Source organism: Lipotes vexillifer, unplaced genomic scaffold (genome assembly GCF_000442215.2).
Source record: "Lipotes vexillifer unplaced genomic scaffold, Lipotes_vexillifer_v1.1 scaffold98, whole genome shotgun sequence".
NCBI lineage: Eukaryota > Metazoa > Chordata > Mammalia > Artiodactyla > Lipotidae > Lipotes > Lipotes vexillifer.
Genome location: NW_006799611.1, coordinates 3,369,195 through 3,388,006, shown reverse-complemented (window position 1 = coordinate 3,388,006; position 18,812 = coordinate 3,369,195). Strand labels below are relative to the sequence as shown.

The window sequence follows — 18,812 nt, the reverse complement described above, 5'->3', positions numbered from 1 at the left end:
CCCCCCCGCCCTACACGGGTGGACGGGCACCGGCAAAAATTTTGTCAGCAAGATCATCGCAGAGAATATTTACGAGGGTGGTCTGAAGAGTGACTACGTGCACCTGTTTGTGGCCACACTGCACTTCCCTCACGTCTCTAACATCACCCTGTATAAGGCAAGGGCCAAATTTCGGGATCCTTCCTGGATGATGCTGGGTTTGGGGTTTCTTTGTTGGGGAGCGGGATTTGGAAATTCCGTGTTGAAATGACTGAGCCCTGAAAATGCATCAGTTCCCCTTTGAAAAGTGTGGAACTTACAGAGGGTTGGAGATGCAGGGAGCAATTATCCCATCAGAGCTTGTGGTGGTTTCTGAAAACAGGCTCAGTGTGATAGTAAGTGGGGTCGTAGGATTTGAGAGATGGACATAATCAAATCCAGTTGAAAGATCGTCAAATCTAACATGTCTTATAAAAGAGGAAATGTTTCTAGGGAGGCCTGAGTTTGCTTTTACGGTTTAACTCCCTATTTAACAGTCTGGCTTTATTGGCAGGCACACCTGGATTTGAGCCCTAAGGCTCCTTACAGCTGTGTAATTGTGGGAACGTCACAAGACCTCCCTGAGACTCAGGTTCTTCATCTGTCACATGGCAGTTGTGAGGATTTCTTGAGCTCTGTGTGTCAAGTATGTAATGTGATGCCTGGCACATAAGCGTTCAAATCAGTGTTAACTATTGCCTTTTTTAATCCTCACTTGTGCGAACATATTTTTCCCTTTGGCTTGGGGGAGCATCAGGGTCACCGACTGTCCAGGAGTTTCTGGAATGTGGGACTTTCAGTGCTACAACTGAGAAAGTTCCAGGCAAATAGAGATGAGTTAGTCATCCTAGTTAGCATTCTGTCTTCACTGTTTAATAGCTGTGTGACTTTGAGCAAGTTACTTAACCTCTCTACACCTCAGTTTCCTCACCTGTGAAATAGGGAACACAGTAGCAACTACTGTGATGGGTTTTGGAAGGTCACAATAAAACATTGTATGAACAGTGCTTAGAACAGCATCTTACCTGTAGTGAGTGCTCGATACATGTTCTCTGTTGTTGTCTGTAAGTGGAAGAAGCAGAATGGGAAGACCTTGGTTGCTGGAGCCTGCCAGACATGAAGGAATCCTTGTTTAAAAGGTGGTTCGTGGGGCTTCCCTGGTGGCACAGTGGTTGGGAGTCCGCCTGCCGATGCGGGGGACACGGGTTCGTGCCCCGGTCCGGGAGGATCCCACATGCCGCGGAGCGGCTGGGCCCGTGAGCCATGGCCGCTGAGCCTGCGGGTCCGGAGCCTGTGCTCCGCAACGGGAGAGGCCACAACAGTGAGAGGCCCGCGTACCGCAAGAAAAAAAAAAAGGTGGTTCGCTTTGTGGACTCGAGCAAGACACTTCAGCTCCCCTAAGGTTCTCGTTCTGTAAATAGAGGTTAGTCCATACCTACAGAGCAGAGTTACTGCTTAAGTTAAATATGTACCCATGGAACATTGTAACCATGGTCCAAGTAGCCAAGCAAAACGCCAAATCATAAGAAGTCAAGAAGTCAAGTCATTGTAACTTACAGATTTTTCCTCAGAAACAGACAGCTAATTCTTTCTCCTTACATCCAGGAAAGAACTGTATAGAACCATAGTTCAAATTTCTGATGTAAAGAGTCCTTTCTCCTTATCTTGATTGTTTAATATAAGAAGTACCTAAATATGTTCTTAGGGAATGTTCCACTTAAGCAAATTTATTTCAGCAACCTCCAGGCATTGTTCCAGAAACTCAAAAAGAGTGTTGCCTCACCGCACTCATCCCCAAGTGTGTGTGCTCTGGAGTTCTCCTCACTTCCCCCATTGGAAAGTTAGAGCCCCTTCTCCAGGCTGATCTAAGGACTGAATGAGAAAAGAGGTCACTTGGTCTCTGCCTTCTTCCAAGAAGGCTGGTGTACACAGGATACGTATTAACATTGCCATTTTGATGACAAAGGCCCAGCAACTCAGTGACACAGCATCGACGTGACATGTTGCAGGACAAGAATTACAATCAGAGTGTGGGGCCTTGGAATCAGGCAGGGTGAAATTCAGATCTTAGCTCTGTCACATACTAATTTTGTAATCTTGGGCAAATTTTGTAATCTCAGTTGACTGTGCTCCCTGTGCTTCAGTTTCCTCATCTGTACAATGGGTATGATAATGCCCACTATGTGGCGTTGTGGTGAGAAACAAAAGAGCTTATATAAAGTTCTTAGCGCAGTGGGGAGCACACAGTAAGCAGTCTGTAAATGCAGCCTTTGTAGAGGCAGTTGTAGCGTTAATAATGCTCACTCTGGTGGTGTCACTCGCACTTCTGAGCATCTGTATTGGCTCTTCCCCCTTGTCACTCAGGATCAGTTACAGTCGTGGATTCGCGGCAACGTGAGTGCCTGTGCGAGGTCCATCTTCGTATTTGATGAGATGGACAAGATGCATGCTGGCCTCATAGATGCCATCAAGCCTTACCTAGACTATTATGACAACTTGGATGGGGTCTCCTATCAGAAAGCCATCTTCATATTTCTCAGGTAAAGTCGGGGCTGGGACGTGGTTTGAAGAGCTCTGAGCCCCAGCCTGGGGGCTTCGGGGAAAAAACACCAGTCCTTATTCACTAGAATTCTTTTGCAGCAATGCTGGAGCAGAAAGGATCACAGACGTGGCTTTAGATTTCTGGAGAAGTGGAAAGCAGAGGGAAGAAATCAAGCTCAGAGACATGGAGCATGCCTTGTCTGTGTCAGCCTTCAATAACAAGAACAGTAAGTGGGGGGACTTCCCTGGTGGTCCAGTGGTTAAGACTCCGTACTTCCAATGCAGAGGCCGTGGGTTCGATCCCTGGTTAGGGAACCAAGACCCCACATGCAGTGCAGTGCAGCCAAAAAAAACAACAACAACAGTAAGCGAGGCCATCCATTCCCAGCACAGCATCCCCCTACTTCATGATCCCGCGCCCCTAAGTTTTAAATTGATGACCTCACCATCACCTGGTTAGAAATACCAGTTCTCAGTGCCTTCCCCAGGCCTACTGAGTCCAAATTCCTGAGGGAATCTGTGTTAACAAACTCCAGGTGACTTTAACACATACGTGAGTTTGGGAGATGCTGTTTTAAAGAAATAGGGACATTGCTGATCATCAAGATCTTGAAAATTCGTTTCCTGGTTTTTTCAGCCAAATCATTTTCCCTTGTAAAATGGGGTGGTGGAACAAGGAAGGCTGCTGGGGAGCCTCTGATGGAGGAGATGGGCCCGTTAGGTCCCTTTCTTTCTGCACATTAACCTAGAACCCTGAGGGTCAGTGCCCAAGAGTGACAGCCAAGCAGTGGTTGGGCCCCTGTTCTGTACTGGGCACTGTGTGAAACTCTCTACCTGCATGTTTCCTTTAATCTCCATAATATCCTCCTGGGGTAGAAACTATTATTGTCCTCATTTTATAGATGAGGAAACTGAGGCTCAGAGAGAGAGAGCCCCTTGCCCAAGGACACACAGCCTATTAGGTATCTCTATTCCAGAGCGTGAGCTTTTACTACCAAGCTCATTGCTTTGCCAGTGACCTGACACATTCACTTTTGACCTTGAACCCTTGGATGTGGAAAGACACCATGTTGGAGACTCACTCACTGGGTAAAATCCGTGAGCCATGTGGGTTGATTGCTACCATTTGCTCAGGTTTGTTCTTGAAATTGTAAAACAGAGGGTCTCCTCTGAAACAGACTTGTCAAGAAGTTAATAGCACTTCAGAGTTACGTGAACAGTAATGGGGTATTTTATGTCAATTCGTGCACGTGGAATGTTAACGGTGAAAGACAACATATTTTCTAGTATGTTGAGTAGATTCTCGGCATGCCAGAAGTATGAACACATGCAGTAGAAGTCTCAGCCCCAGAATACCACAGCAAGTGGTTCTGGCCTAGAACCCACGCTGCAGGTTCCAGAGGATGAGCTTCGGATCTGGGCAGGCCTGGCTCAGCCACGTCCTGACTCCGGCCTTAGGCAGATGGCTGAACTCTTTCATTCGTTCACTCAGCGTATTTGTTGAGCACCTACTAGGTGTCAGGCACTGGTCCTAGAACTGGGGACACAGCAGTGAGCCAAAACAGAAATCCTTACTCTCTATCCTAATGATAACAAGTAAGGAAACGTGTGAGATGCTGGGACCCATATCTACGTAGAGGTAGAGATTTATCTTCCCCTTTTTCCACAATAGGGAAAAAGTAAAACAATAAATAGGGGTTGGGGGGGGTGGGATGGGGGTGAGCTACAGTTTTATTTATTTTTTAATTTTTAAATTAATTAATTAATCTTTGGCTGTGTTGGGTCTTCGTTGCTATACGCAAGCTTTCTCTAGTTGCGGTGAGCAGGGGATACTCTTCGTTGTGGTGCACGGGCTTCTCATTGCGGTGGCTTCTCGTTGCAGAGCATGGGCCCTAGGCGCGCGGGCTTCAGTAAGCTGTGGCATGTGGGCTTCAGTAGTTGTGGCTCGCAGGCTCAGTAGTTGTAGCGCATGGGCTTAGTGGCTCTGTGGCATGTGGTATCTTCCCAGACCAGGGATCGAACCTGTGTCCCCTGCACTGGCAGGCGGATTCTTAACCACTGCACCACCATGGAAGTCCCTGCAGTTTTAAATACAATGGTCAGGGAAGGCTTACTGTGAGGGTGACATCTGGGCTGACCTGAGGAGTGAGGGAGCCATGTGGACATGGGAGGGAAAAGCATTCCATGGGAGGGAACAGCACACGCGAGAGCCCTGAGGCAGGCGTGTGCCTGGGCCAGGATGAATGCAGGGGACAGGAGGTCAGATGAGGGGTGGAGCTTGGGGTGGGGTGCAGATCGTGGAAGGCCTGGGCAACCATAGGAGGGCCTTGGGCTTGGCTCCAAGTGGAAGACGGAGCCCCTGGAGGGTTTTGAGCAGACAGTTCCCTGATTGGACCTAGTTTTAACAGGACCACCTGGCTGCCGGGTGGAGAACAGACTGAAGGCAGCAGGGACGGGGAGGCCAGCACAACCTGGGGGGAGATGCTGGCCGCTCGGCCCAGCGTGGCAGCCGTGGGGGAGGTGGGACATGGTCTGACTGGGATGTACCTAAGGGACTGTGTGTGGGAATGAGAGAGACGAATCGAGAATCGGGCCTGAGCACTTGACAGGGTGGCACTGCCGCTTAGGGTATGGCCTGCAGGAGGAGGAGGTTTGCAGAGAGGGTGGGAGATGCAGAGGGGCGTGTCTGGCAAGGGATGACTCCTCTGAAGGCAGCGATGCAGAGCAGGTGGCTGACGTTCCAGTGCAGTTCTGGGTGGGGATCAGGCTGAGGATGCAGACTGCGGAGAGGTCGGCCGGTGGTTTGTAAAGTCACTCGGTCCACCTGAGCACCCTCTGGGGCCTCTGTGTGGCGGGTCCTTGTCATCCTGACTCCCTGGCCGATGAGCTTTCTGCTCTCCTTGCCTAATGGCCCCAGCTCAGTGCTCACAGGCCCCGGCACTACCCGGGATCGTCTGTTTACTGGGTGGCCAGTCCACGTCTGCCTGGCTCTGCTCCCTCCCCTGCCTCGGGCCTCAGGCACACCTGGCACAGGGCAGGCCTGCCGGCAACGAGCTGGCCGGGGTGTCCGGCTCGCTGCTGCTCAGCTGCTGCTTGGCGCTCCATGTGCTGCTTTCCCACGGCCACAGACCCCACCGCATCCAGGCAGTCCGATGTTTATTGAGCACCAGCTGTGTGCAAAGCACTGTTGGGCAAGAAAAGAATAAGCCCCAGATGTGATCGATAGTAAGAAAGTATATTTGGTCTTCATCCGCATTTTCTGGCACAGAGCTCCTAACACCCTTGGAGTTTCAAAGTGATGAGAGCCATAATGGTGTCTTTGCTATTCCTAACAAACCCCTTTCAACCACATCAGAGTTTGTGTTAATGAGGTGACTTTTGGAAAATACCAGGGTGGGGGGTGGGGAACCAACCCTTGATTGGAGGGTTGGAACTTTCAGTCTCCAGCCCTTGTAGCCCTCCCAGGAGGGAAGAGGGGCTGAAGGTTGAATCAGTCGCCAATGGCCAGTGATTTAATCAACCGAGAGCCTATGTAAAGAATTTTCCATAAACCCCTAAGGGACAGGGTTTGGAGAGCTTCCAGGTTGGTGAGCACGTGGAGATCTGGGGCGAGTGATGCACTCAGAGGTCATGGACGGGTCACGCCCCTTCCCACATACTTTGCCCTGTGCATCCCTTCCAGCTGGCTATTTCTGAGTTATATCCTTTTATAATCAACCAGTAATCTAGGAAGAAAATGTTTCTCTGAGTTTCTGTGAGCTGCTCTAGCAAATTAATTGAACCCAAGGAGGGGGTCATTGGAACCTCAGATGAGGCACAGGTGACAACCCGAACTTTTGGTTGGTGGCTGAAGGAGGGGACGGTCTTGTGGGGCTGCGTCCTTAACCTGTGGGATCTGACGGAGTCTCCAGGTAGAGAGTGTCAGAATTGAGCTGAAAGCAGGTGGGCTCAGAGAACCGCTTGGTGGTGTGGGGGGAAAATACAGGATGGACTTGGTGTCAGGGGCAGACCAGGAATAAGGCACAGAAGTGAAGCGGCAAAGGCGGGAGGGAAACCGTCCTCGTGAAGAAACGCTGAGTGTGGTCCAGCGCATGCTGCGTCATCTCCGAAGGGGAAGTGGGAGGGTCAAGAGGCCGGGAATCTCAGAGGACCCGAGACTGGGCAGAGGCAGGCCTCATCCAGGGAAAGTGCGAGCCCTGTGGCCATAACAGCGCTGTCTTCACACGTTACTGAGGATTCTAGGTTTTGGTCCCGCAAACACTCTGGAGGGTTGGGACATGCCGGCAGCCGCAGTGGGTCTCTACCCTGTTGCTAACCCCAGCCAGTCGCAAATTTCCAAGGTTCCGGAGTGCTGGTCCTTCCCTGGGGACTCTTCTCACCTTTCACTTTCTGTGAACCTGCTCCCTTTCCTACTCGGCCTGCCTGCTTGCTTGTTCCAGGGTGGGTGGTGAGCCCCTTTCCCACTTCAGATCCTTTTTTTTTTTCATATCTAAAAATTTTAATAAATGCATAGGAAGGGTACCCGCCTGAGATCTTAGTGGTCACATCTCGAGAGGCCCCCTTGCCCACTGAGGCATCACCCTGCCCTTGCCTCTCACAGGAGCGTCACCCCTCGTGGTTGCCCTGGGTGAGCTCACTGGCTAGTCTGCTCGTTAGGCTGTGAGCCCCATGAGGGCAGGTGCGGGGCTCCACCTCATGGCTGACACCCAGCAGATGTGTGTGGACAGGTGGACGGGTGGGTGGACAATGGATGAACAGCACCTTTTTCTTTTCCCCAGGTGGCTTCTGGCACAGCAGCTTAATTGACCGAAATCTCATTGATTATTTTGTTCCCTTCCTCCCCCTGGAATATAAACACCTAAAAATGTGCATCCGAGTCGAAATGCAGTCCCGAGGCTACGAAGTTGACGAGGACATTGTAAGCAGAGTGGCCGAGGAGATGACATTTTTCCCCAAAGAGGAGAGAGTTTTCTCTGACAAAGGCTGCAAAACTGTGTTCACCAAGTTAGATTATTACTACGATGACTGATGGCACCAGAGATGTTGCTTCCCGCATCCCCACTCTGGTCCCGGAAGAGGAGTAAAATGAATTATTCCGGTGTGTGACAGGACAGGCATTTTCCTGGGCGTTATTTTCATCCGGCAGGGCCTGCGGGCCGTCGGTGACGCGTCACAGGTGGAAACAGCCCCAGAGCCTGCAGAATCGGGAGCAGCCAGCCCCCAGCCCACCTGTGCCAGGCCTCATGGTTTTGTAAAAATCATGTTTTAATTTCAAGTGTTTCTGTTTCAAGGAAGGATGAATCAGTTTTACTGAAAATGTGATAATTTTATTTAAAATGGTTTTTAACATTATGAAGAAACTTTTCAGACTCTTAAGTTGTTGGCTTTGTGTGTGTTTTTAAGTTCCTGTCATTACAACATACACTGTGATGTCTTCTAAAAAGCCTGAGTCCTCGGCCTGTCTTCTGTAGGATGGTGTCACTGTACTGGAGATGGAGGCTCTAGCAGCGAGCCGATCTGTCCCAGGATGACCATCGCAAGGGCAGTAAGTGTTTATAGAAGGACAAGTGTGTAAGGGGACACACTCAGGCCCGTCACAGACAAGACCTAAATGTCCTCCCCAAGAGTTTTCATCACAATAGCATTGTGAACTGTGGGAATGATCTTAGTAACATCGTGAACAATTTGTTAGAAATAGAATTTCCTCGAAAGAAAAGCATCTGCAGCTTGTCACTGGCTGGTCAGTCAGCTTTGCAAAGGCCCTTCTCTGCTTTCCATTCCTAAATGAGCCACACGCTCTGTACCAGGTTTTGCCATATTTTCTTAAAACCTTCCTCACTGATTACTAATTTTCATTATGTTTTATCAGAACTCCCCAAACCTCTAGGAAAGCTCAGCTAACCCCCAGGATGCTGAGAACAGTGTTTTTATTTATTAATGCAAACAGCTACCATTTTACAATAAAATTGTGTATGATTTGTGAATTTTTTTTTTTTTTTGGCCACACTGGGTCTTCGTTGCTGTGTGCAGGCTTTCTCTAGTTGCAGCGAGCGGGGCTACTCGTCGTTGCGGTTTGCAGGCTTCTCGTTGTGGTGGGTTCTCTTTGTTGTGAAGCACGGGCTCTAGGCATGTGGGCTTCAGTAATTGTGGCACTCGGGCTCAGAAGTTGTGGCTCACAGACTCTAGAGCGCAGGCTCAGTAGTTGTGGCACACGGGCTTAGTTGCTTTGCAACATGTGGGATCTTCCTGGACCAGGGCTCGAGCCTGCGTCCCCCTGCATTGGTAGGCAGATTCTTTTTTTTTTTTTAAATAAAATTTATTTATTTATTCATTTATTGATTTATTTTTAAACATTCATGTGACTTGCTTTTGTTTTTAATTTAAAAATTTTTTTTTATTTTATACTTTTGGCTGCATTGGGTCTTCGTTGCAGTGTGCGGGCTTCTCATTGCGGTGGCTTCTCTTGTTGTGGAACACAGACTCTAGGCGTGCGGGCTTCAGTAGTGTGGCACACAAACATTCATGTGACTTGCTTTTGTTTTTAATTTAAAAATTTTTTTTTATTTTATACTTTTGGCTGCATTGGGTCTTCGTTGCAGTGTGCGGGCTTCTCATTGCGGTGGCTTCTCTTGTTGTGGAACACAGACTCTAGGCGTGCGGGCTTCAGTAGTTGTGGCACACAGGCTCAGTAGTTGTGGCTCACAGGCTCTAGAGCACAGGCTCAGTAGCTGTGGCGCATGGGCTTAGTTACTCCACAGCATGTGGGATCTTCCCAGACCAGGGCTCAAACCCGTGTCCCCTGCGTTGGCAGGTGGAGTCTTAACCACTGCACCACCAGGGAAGTCCCTAAGCTGTGAATTTAGACCGCAGCCCAGGCTGGAATGGAGGGGAATGTGACACGGACTCCGAGGACCTTGGCAGCTCCGGCTCCTTGCTCAGCTGCCCATGGGGTCACACTCCATCAAGGGGGGCCCTGGAGCTACCGACACTCAGCTGTGGAGTTCATTCAAGTCTACACACATACCTCCCACTGAGAAGCCGGGCAGGAGTATAGAGCAGTGTCGGAACGTAAACACGCCTTGTTTTGTGCAACACACCTATGTGCCTACAAGGGCTGCTGTGGGATATGAGCATCTGCACAGTGCTCGCAGGGGCAGTTATTAGCAGCCACAGAAGACAGGTTGGACCCCACTGCCTCATGGCTACCCACCCGCCCAGGCCCCCTAAGGCAACACTGAACGTGGGAAAGTGCTTGATGTTGACCTGAAGCTGGCCTGTTGTCACGGCCCCGGGAGGAACGGATTAGGGCTAACCGTTCATCTGAAAATGGCAGCCCCAGCACCTGGGAGTCCCTAATTAGGGAACATAGGGGTCCCCTGACGCCCCTTGGAAAGTTCAGTCTTTGAGATGAGGCAGCATGGGGTGAACAGAAGCGACATTAGCCTGAGACCCAGACGGAGAAGGGCAGCCTCATGGGATGAACACCTCCAACTGGGAAATTATAGGAGTGGGTGACGTGATGGACAAGAGGGTCTCAGCTTTCTAGAAAGGGCTCCATCCTCAGTCCTGGGAAGAGTTGGTGTTAACAAATCACTGTCAAAAATAAGAGCCCAGGTTAAGGGATTAAGTTGAAATCTGGTTAACATAACAAGGATTTCATTATTTACCACTTCAGGGCAGGCAAGACCAGGCAAGTAGGCTTCCTGGTCTGAGCTCGGCCTTGCTCAGGTTCAGAATGGCAGCTGTGAGTCACGTTTGAGTGCCTCAGTTTCCTTCCTACGTTAATTTTAGGAGAATATATTTGTTAGGAAGACAACCAGCTCTTTCTGATGGTATTTTCATCCATGAAAATTCGATGGAGTAGAACCCATCATCTAATCCAATTTAACTTTGTATTTGTTTGGGGATAACAGCCTTTAAGGTAAATTTTTTTTTAAGGTCTGATACTTTTTTTTTAATTTATTTTATTTATTTTTGGCTGCTTCGGGTCTTTAGTTCGTTCCAGCGTGCGGGCTTCTCTCTGATTGTGGCACACGGGCTTAGCTGTCCTGCGGCATGTGGGATCTTAGTTCCCCAACTAAGGATCAAACCCACGTCCCCTGCACTAGAAGGTAGATTCTCCACCACTGGACCACCAGGGAAGTCCCTAAGGTAAACGTACCCAGCGTGTCCAGGGTACGGTGAGCCTAGAGACACCTGAGTTATCGAAGAGCCTTTATTCGAAGCTCAAACTTGTCAGAGCTACCAAATCAGAAAAAAAATCCACAAGTGGCATCTCACGTGATAAAATTTAGGCTTTATTATTTGACATTCAGTAGGTCAATTTAAGTTCTTCTACATCTTACGTGGGGTGGGGAGACTGGGCCATGAGCAACTGTGGCCTTTTCAAGTTACAAATCAGTAACAGCAGTCCAAAGGTAACCAACATGTGTTGAGTTTATTGCATCATAACAAAAAATCTTATCTCCTCCTGACCAGACACCCAAAAGGTGACAAAAGAAACATAACTTAGCTCCAACTTGAGAACGTGTACCAAAAATTTTAAGCCTCACCTTGGCTTTTTTTTTTTTCTGGTATGCGGGCCTCTCACTGCTGTGGCCTCTCCCATTGCGGAGCACAGGCTCCGGACGCGCAGGCTCAGCGGCCATGGCGCACGGGCCCAGCCACTCCGCGGCACGTGGGATCTTCCCGGACCGGGGCACGAACCCGTGTCCCCTGCATCGGCAGGCGAACTCTCAACCACTGCGCCACCAGGGAAGCCCCACCTTGGCATTTTTTAAAGACTTAAGTGTGATTCTCTATAAGGCATTGCCATATGGGAGGAACATTCATTCTGCCACATCTTATATAGAAAAAAAGCTGCATGTCCTCATTACATGTCTGCAGTTGCATTGCAACCACAAGATAAAACGATTCACACTGGCTGGAGTGGAAGTTGTATTTCCCAGTGGCCAGGGCAGCCCAGCCTGCCACTGCCATACAGGGTATCATTCTCAGATGACACCAGGATCAGGCGCAACCTTAAAAGTATCTGATAAAGGAATAGGCAATTATTTCTTCCCATGTTTTAAAATGAGCAATGTCCCATATTTCTATTATCTAAGATTCAGAAGTAAGAACATTATAAAAAATATACATATCCTTGAAAACTCAAGCACTTCTAGTGTCCAATACTTCCACTTTGGCAACCAGAACCTGCAAGCTGACCGTTCAGTCGGCACGTGTCATCTGTGGAGAATGACTCTGTCCTGCGGATTTCAAATGGTTTTGTGCAGTCAAGTGAGAGACTGACCCACGTGTAAACTGTAACAGACAAACATCTCACCGTGGGAAACAAGGACTCAAAGCCAACAGTCGCGTTCTGATCTGACTCTAGGGATGATATGGCTGGCGGGACATCTAGCCGGGGCTGAAGTTAAGGAGTAGAAGTGATACAAGGAAGGCTGCGATCAGTACCAGGTGAGAGTTGGGAGAAGGAATTCCATGACCAGGGCTGTCATCAGCAGCAAAGCCACAGACAGACAGAGAGGTCCTGCCCGTCCTGCCTGGCGTGGAGCCCCCATGCCACACACAGGTGGTTCCCCCAGCTGCGCGCTCGGCCTGTGGGCCCAGGTCCTCCCACATGACACTGTGCCTGAAGGTGCCATCGATTTTACCTGAAAATACTTCAAGTTAGTGAACGTGCTCTGTAAAGAAAAAGAAGTAGAGCAGAAGAATGTTTCTGGCAGGTGAAAACCCAGTGCTCCCTGGACTGCAGCGGGGCCCTCAAACTCCTTCAGTTCAGCTTCTGAGGTGTGGGTACCGTTGGGACAGAAAGAGTCCTTGGTCTCACTCACACAGCACTTCTGTCATTCTGTCAAGGTCAGTTAAGTGGTAGTGGCAGGGGAGGGGAGGGACTTCAAAAGTTCATCTTCAACCACAATGAACAGCTGGGTTGCTGTGCTGTTGCAAAATGACAAGTACCCTTAACAGATGAGCCTTTCAAAAATCAACCCTTAGAACCTTCCAGATCCTGCAAGTCCACAGGTGCAAATGTGCAAACCCTGAAGAGGTCTTCAAAGTGCTTGGAAAGGCCAGGCCCCGAGTTCCCTGGGCTCCCAGCCGCGTCTCACCCCATCTGGATAAGAGTTCAGTGAAAATCCAGCCGTGACTGCACAGTCTTGCAGCCCTTGTCTGAGTAGATTTTCTCGTCTTTAGGGAAAAACGTCATTTCCTCTGCCACTCTGGTGACGACATCTTCGTCGATGGCAGAGCCGCGGGCCTTCATTTCTGCCCGCACGCACATCTTCAAGTGGCTATATTCCAGGGGCAGGAAGGGGATGAAGTGGTCGATGAGGTTTCTGTCTATCAGTCTGCTGTGCCACAGGCCACCTGGGAAACAAGGCACAGCTGGGTCTCTCGCCTGTTACTGTCCCTGTCACCCGGCCAAGCTCGCTGCTCTAACAGGGCCCAGCACATCCTTCACGTCTGTAGCCCTCAAGATTCTCTTTTTGTCAAGCCTCATGTAAGGATCGGTTGGCTACCCCTGCTAACTAGCTTCTAGAATAGAATGCCCTCCGAAAAAGTCCCTACTTTAACCAAGGCACGGAGGCGAGCGGATTCTGTGGTTTCGCGAAAGGCTTAAAGAGACACACGGTGACTGCGGGCAGGGTGAGGGCTCCTCGCCAGGGGCACTCACTGTGTTTGTTATTGAAGACTCCGACAGACAGCGCGGGCTCCAGGTCCTTCAGCTGGATGCCTTCCCTCCTCCTCCCTGCCCGCCAAAAGTCAAGGGCCGTCTTAGTTATGAGGTCCCCGCCTGCATTGCTGAGTTTGCCAAAGAAACGAAGATTAAAATCACACATTAAGAATTCTCTGTCTATGACATATACACACGACTATACATAAAATAGATAACTGATAAGAACCTACTGTATAGCACAGGAACTCTACTCAATACTCTGTAATGACCTATATGGGAAAAGAATCTAAAAAAGAGTGGATATATGTATATGTATAACTGATTCACTTTGCTGTACAGCAGAAACTAACACAACATTGTAAATCAACAATACTCCAATAAAAATTAATTAAAAATAAAGACTTCTCTCTCTAATCAGGAAACGTACCTGCTCTAAGTTTATTCTTTTTTTTTTTCAGTTTCTATGCAGCTTTTTTTTTTTTTAATGTGGACCATTTTTAAAGTCTTTATTGAATTTGTTACAATACTGCTTCTGTTTTCTTATGTTTCGGTTTTTTGGCCGCGAGGCATGTGGGATCTTAGCTCTCCGATCAGGGATCAAACCCGCACCCCGTGCATTGGAAGGCCAAGTCTTAACCACTGGACCGCCAGGGAGGTCCCTATACAGCTTGTTTCAAAGTCAAATATATAAGCCAGTCTATATGTATTAAAGGGTTGTAATGACTTCTTACAAATGTCACATATCATCAGGAAACACTGTGACTTTTCTAATATGGAATCAGATTGTGATATTTCTCTAAGGTTTATTCTCAACCAAGGAATATTTACTAACTGCTACTAGACAGAAAAAAAAAAAGCACCTGCCCTCAGGAACTGAAAATCTTTTTCAGAACTTGGTGTGTCATGCTACAACTTTTCTTTTTTTTTTAATACATATTTATTTTTGGTTGTGTTGGGTCTTCGTTGTTGTGCGTGGGCTTCTCATTGCGGTGGCTTCTCTTGTTGCGGAGCATGGGCTCTAGGCGCGCGGGCTTCAGTAGCTGTGGCTCAAAGGCTCTAGGGCACAGGCTCAGTAGTTGTGGCGCACGGGCTTAGTTGCTCCGTGGCATGTGGGATCTTCCAGGACCAGGGCTCGAACCCGTGTCTCCTGCATTGGCAGGCGGATTCTTAACCACTGTGCCACCAGGGAAGCCCGCTACAACTTTTTATAACCCTCAGAGACATCACGTGCAAGTAATGAAATTACCTGTTATCTACTATTTCCTTCATTCGTTTCCTCCTTCCCCTGCTCTGTGCCATACTGACACTAGCAACCCCAAAGTAAAAGAAGCCCGCAAGTCACTTTTGCCAGGCTGGCACTTTTGTCCCTGGGATCTGCTGAGGTTGCCAGGACCTCCTTCTAGCCCTGGCAGAATGAAGGGCCGTGTGCCCTCGGAGAAACACCTCCCACTGACCTGAGGAAGATGAAGATGGCCTTCCGGTAAGACACACCATCAATCTGCTCGTAGTAATCTAGGAATGGCTTGATTGCATCAATGACCCCCGGGTGCAATTTATCCATCTCGTCAAATATGAACACGGAGCTCGCACATGCACTCACGTTACCCCGAATCCACCTCTGTAACTGGTCCTAGACCAACCATAAGAGAAGAAATAGGATGCAGGGACTCAAAAGATATGCCCAGGGGAGCAAAAGCGTTCCACTGTTCCTCATACTCAGGAAGGTGAAAAATCAGAGCTCTCTGGGGTTTAACAAAGAAAAATCGCACCCTAACCTCCACTCACTGCCTGAGAGCTTTTCCAAAACTTCATCTATAAGAAGTGGAAACTGGCAGAGAGATAGGTGCTAAAATGCAAATAAGTGTTTTCCTAACTCAAACGACGTGCCAAATGTGACTTTTTAAAGGTATCGGGGTCTAAGATACATGAATATTGATCATTTCACTGTTAACCAACCCGTAATTTTCATCTCCCTGTGGCTGGGAATCTCACGTTAATTTTACCAGACATACTGAGGAATAAGAAACTAGACTAAGACCGGCACAGCATCCCAAGACCAGTGCCTTTTACTGGTGCAGTGAACAAAGGTGCTGCCCTAGATGACATTTCACGAAAAGCGTTCCTGTATTTCTAGGGATTTATGACAGAATTTGGTAAATAAGAAAATCATTCTCTCCTTTTAGTAGTCTTCCCTGTCTTACCGTTTATGGGGCAAATATATCCACTTTCACTTCCTTGTTCAGTTTCTATTCCTTATTTCAGTCCTCACCTAACACTAGGAACACTAACTTTCACAAGGACGTCCGTCCGTTTAAATGAGAGCCCTACTGGACGACTTAACATAGCAATGCCAAGAATGTGGGCCAGGCTGAAGCTGCATCACAGAAGGAGCCTTAAATGAAGTCGTGTCCAAGCAAATCGTGTGACCTGCTCCACTTAACCAAGGGCTGTGATGGGGATACTGAACATACTCACTGTGCAACACAGCTACCCTGCGGACTGGGAGTCAGGAGATTTGGGTCCCAGTTTCTGATTTGCACAAAAATTCTAAGGAGCAAGTCGGCTTGCGGCTCTTGCCTCCATCTTTTAATGGAAATAACATCACCTACCCAGCTGTATTATTTTGGAATCAGCGAGAAAAAAAAGTTGCAGGAGAGTTCTGCAAATGGCAAAGGGTTGCCAGGGTGGGGGAAGTGTGCAGGGACCTGGGGCTACTGGAGTGCAAAGGAAAGAAGCAGAGGCCGGAGTCAGGGAGCAGGTCGCCCGGACGGGTCAGAGAGGCCAGGGGACAGGATAACAGAATTCCTTGCCTGGTACAGTTTTATGTGCTGCTCGTGAGGGAAGTGCAGGGTCGACACAAACAGGTGGACAAAGTTGCTCCTGAGACCTTTTGGGTGAAGATTTTCAGCCGCAATTTGGCTGACAAAATTCTTGCCCGTGCCAGCCCAGCCGTGTAAGGAAAGAGTCAGTGGTTTCTTGGGATTTTTGTTGTTCTTGAAGCCAGTCAGCGCCTTGAGAATCACCTCTGTGGCCAGATGCTGCCCAAAGAGCTTCTCCTGCAAATTCAGCTTGAGGGCTGCGGGAGCCAGCCCGGGAACAAGAGAGAAAAATACACATTAAATGTGCACCAGAAAAGCAGCACTCTCCCCAGCTGGCCAAAGTGAGAGGCACAGGTTAGCAAGTGGTCCAGCAGGGTCTCTGCCAAACCCCAGGGTTAGCGCTGAGGCAGAACCACACGGGCTGCAGTCACACGACGCCACTTCCAAGGAAATGGACTAGAAAAGGAAACTAAATGTGTTCGTTCATCCAAGGATTGGCCCTCTCTTCACTCAGCTGCTTGCTATTTCCCCAGCCACCCCTTGCGGCTTGTAAGGAAACCGAGGGCCAAAGGTGGGCTTTCTGGCCAGACGCTGCACATCTGAAAACTACTTAACAGGGGTGACATGGCGCCGAAGGGCTGCTGCTTTCAGTTTCTTCTTACTGTCATCACAAGGAATCCAAACTTTTAGAAAGGAACTTGGGCAGAGCCCCACGATCCGGAGAATCTGTCTCCGAAGACACGGCTTCCGAGGCTGGAGTCCGGGCCGAGGCCCCACCCCTCCTCCTTCCCACCCCACCTCAGGGTAAGCGCGGGGTGCCGGGCGCCGACGCCCGCGGGGAGGTGTCCCCCGCGCCCCTCAAGCCCCTCCGGGGCAGACCCGCCGTACCCGACGCGTTGAAAGGCCGCTCTCGGCAGCACTCGGCGAAGCGGCAGTACAGGTCCGTGTACGACAGGTAGCCGGTGAGGGCAGACGCGGCCCCGACGGCGATGCCCAAGCTGATAGGCTCGAACGCCGCCGCCACGTGGGCCGCCAGCAGCAGCCGCAGCGCCGCGGCGACCCAGAACAGCCCAGCCGGATGCATCGCCCAGCTCGCAGCCAGCCACAGCCGCTGTTAGGGCCGCCCAGACGGCCGAGCTTGGGGACGGACTTCCGATCTGTGCGTCACCTCCGCCCCGCAGGCCACCCCCGACCGTGGGAAGGCCTTGTTGGCGAGGGGCGTGGCTCTGCGCCACCATCTTTGTGAGAGCCACGGAAAGGGGTAGTGACTCTCAGCATCAGGTGAAACGCACGGCTAGCCGTTACGGTTTCTTTTTCTTAAGAGCTTCTCAGATCCTTCACACTTTGCTTTGTCATTCCTCCCTTCACTTCCCCTGGAGCTATCGTGAGCGTTTCTCAAGTCTCCCCACCCTGCCTGCCTTCCTGAAACAGTTGCAGAGTGCTCTGGGTGCCTGGCCCCAGGCTGAGCACTGGGGCTACACCAAGGCAGACGTGCCCTGGTGTGCACGGTCAAACCCAGAAGCGCATTCTTTCACTGAGCATGCTACAAGGCAGGCCCCTTGCTGGATGCTGGGAGACAGCAGGGAAGGAGATGGGGTTGCCCGCCCCCGCCTCGAGCTTCTAGGCTCTGGGGGAGGCAGTCAGTGGGCAAGGGCCAATAGTGAGCGGTCAGAGAAGCACCGAGGCCATGGAGCAGGGAACGCTCACAGTCTGAACTGAGAATTAAAGGAGTTAGCCAGGCAAAAATTGAGTAGTAGGATGTTCTATGCAGAGAACAGAATATGCAGGATGTGCAGTTTGGGGAACTGAAAGTATTTCACATGGTTGAGGCTGGTGAGAATGAGGATGGAGAGCTAGGCAGAGACTGGAAGGGGAAGGCCTCTGTTTGGGGGGCAATAGGGAGCCACAGGAGGTTTCACACAGGGAATGACACGGTCAGATCAAAAATCACGATGGCTGCTGGGTTTGTCCAGGTAACGCTGGCCCAGGCTTTGCCAAAGTTGGTTGAGTTCACTCATCAGCCAGTGTATCAACAAATATTTAACAAACACTGGCTGTGTCAGATCCAGTGCCATATGCTGGGGATAAAGCAGGGCCCAGGGGAATTCCCTGGCGGTCCAGGGTTAGGACTCCTCGCTTGCACTGCAGGAGCATGGGTTCCGTCCCCGGTCAGGGAACTAAGATCCTGCATGCCACAGCACAGCCAAAAACATTTTTTAAATAAATAAAGCAGGGCATAGGACAGGCACAGTCTCTGCCCTCACAGAGCTGTCAGTCTAGTGAGGGAGACAAATGGGCAAATGGACAGTTTGTGACCAGCACGGTCAGTGCTGTGGTGTGGGATGCACAGAGGAGGCACCTCACCCAATGGGCAGGTCGGGGAAGGCTCTCCTCTTCCATGTCTCAGTTTTGACCTGAAGAAGGGGGAAAAATTACCCAAGGGGGTTGGGGCAAGTGAGGAGGCGAGAGGCGAAGGTGGTCTGCGTGAACGCTCCAGGCAGGGGGTAGTATGTGCTGTGGCTGGTGGTAAGTGGGAGCTGGGCACACAGGGAGCCCCAGGTGCTCAGGCAGCTGGATTGTGAAGACAGGAGAGACTGGAATGGCAGCCAGGGGCCAAATCATCAAGGCCTTTTGCGCCATGCTTTATCCTGGGGCCAGAAGGGAGCCCCAGGGGGGCTTTGGGCAGTGATTGTTCAGACCACTCTGGCCCTGTATTGGGGTTGGAGAGGGCAGCACTGTGGCAGGGAGACTGG

The 18,812-nt window shown here is 50.1% G+C and overlaps 2 protein-coding genes across 2 annotated transcripts in view; one reads left to right on the top strand and one right to left on the bottom strand.

Annotated features, from left to right (window-relative positions):
- The window catches only part of TOR1A (torsin family 1 member A), a 9,705-nt gene extending 1,770 nt beyond the window's left edge, over positions 1-7,935 (top strand). The window contains 5 exon segments of the mRNA XM_007471818.1: positions 1-6; positions 8-157; positions 2,383-2,558; positions 2,659-2,786; positions 7,338-7,935. The exon segment at positions 1-6 is cut by the window's left edge and continues 131 nt beyond it. Coding sequence (XP_007471880.1) covers positions 1-6; positions 8-157; positions 2,383-2,558; positions 2,659-2,786; positions 7,338-7,588 — 711 coding nt within the window. The 3' untranslated portion in view covers positions 7,589-7,935.
- Positions 7,936-12,583: 4,648 nt separating this feature from the next.
- TOR1B (torsin family 1 member B) lies at positions 12,584-17,197 on the bottom strand. Its single transcript, XM_007471817.1, has 5 exons — positions 16,948-17,197; positions 16,051-16,316; positions 14,695-14,870; positions 13,238-13,365; positions 12,584-12,930 (listed from the first exon to the last, which is right to left on the bottom strand). Exons 1-5 carry the CDS (start codon positions 17,141-17,143, stop codon positions 12,689-12,691), a joined length of 1,008 nt encoding a protein of 335 aa, XP_007471879.1. The 5' UTR covers positions 17,144-17,197; the 3' UTR covers positions 12,584-12,688.
- Positions 17,198-18,812: the final 1,615 nt, after the last annotated feature.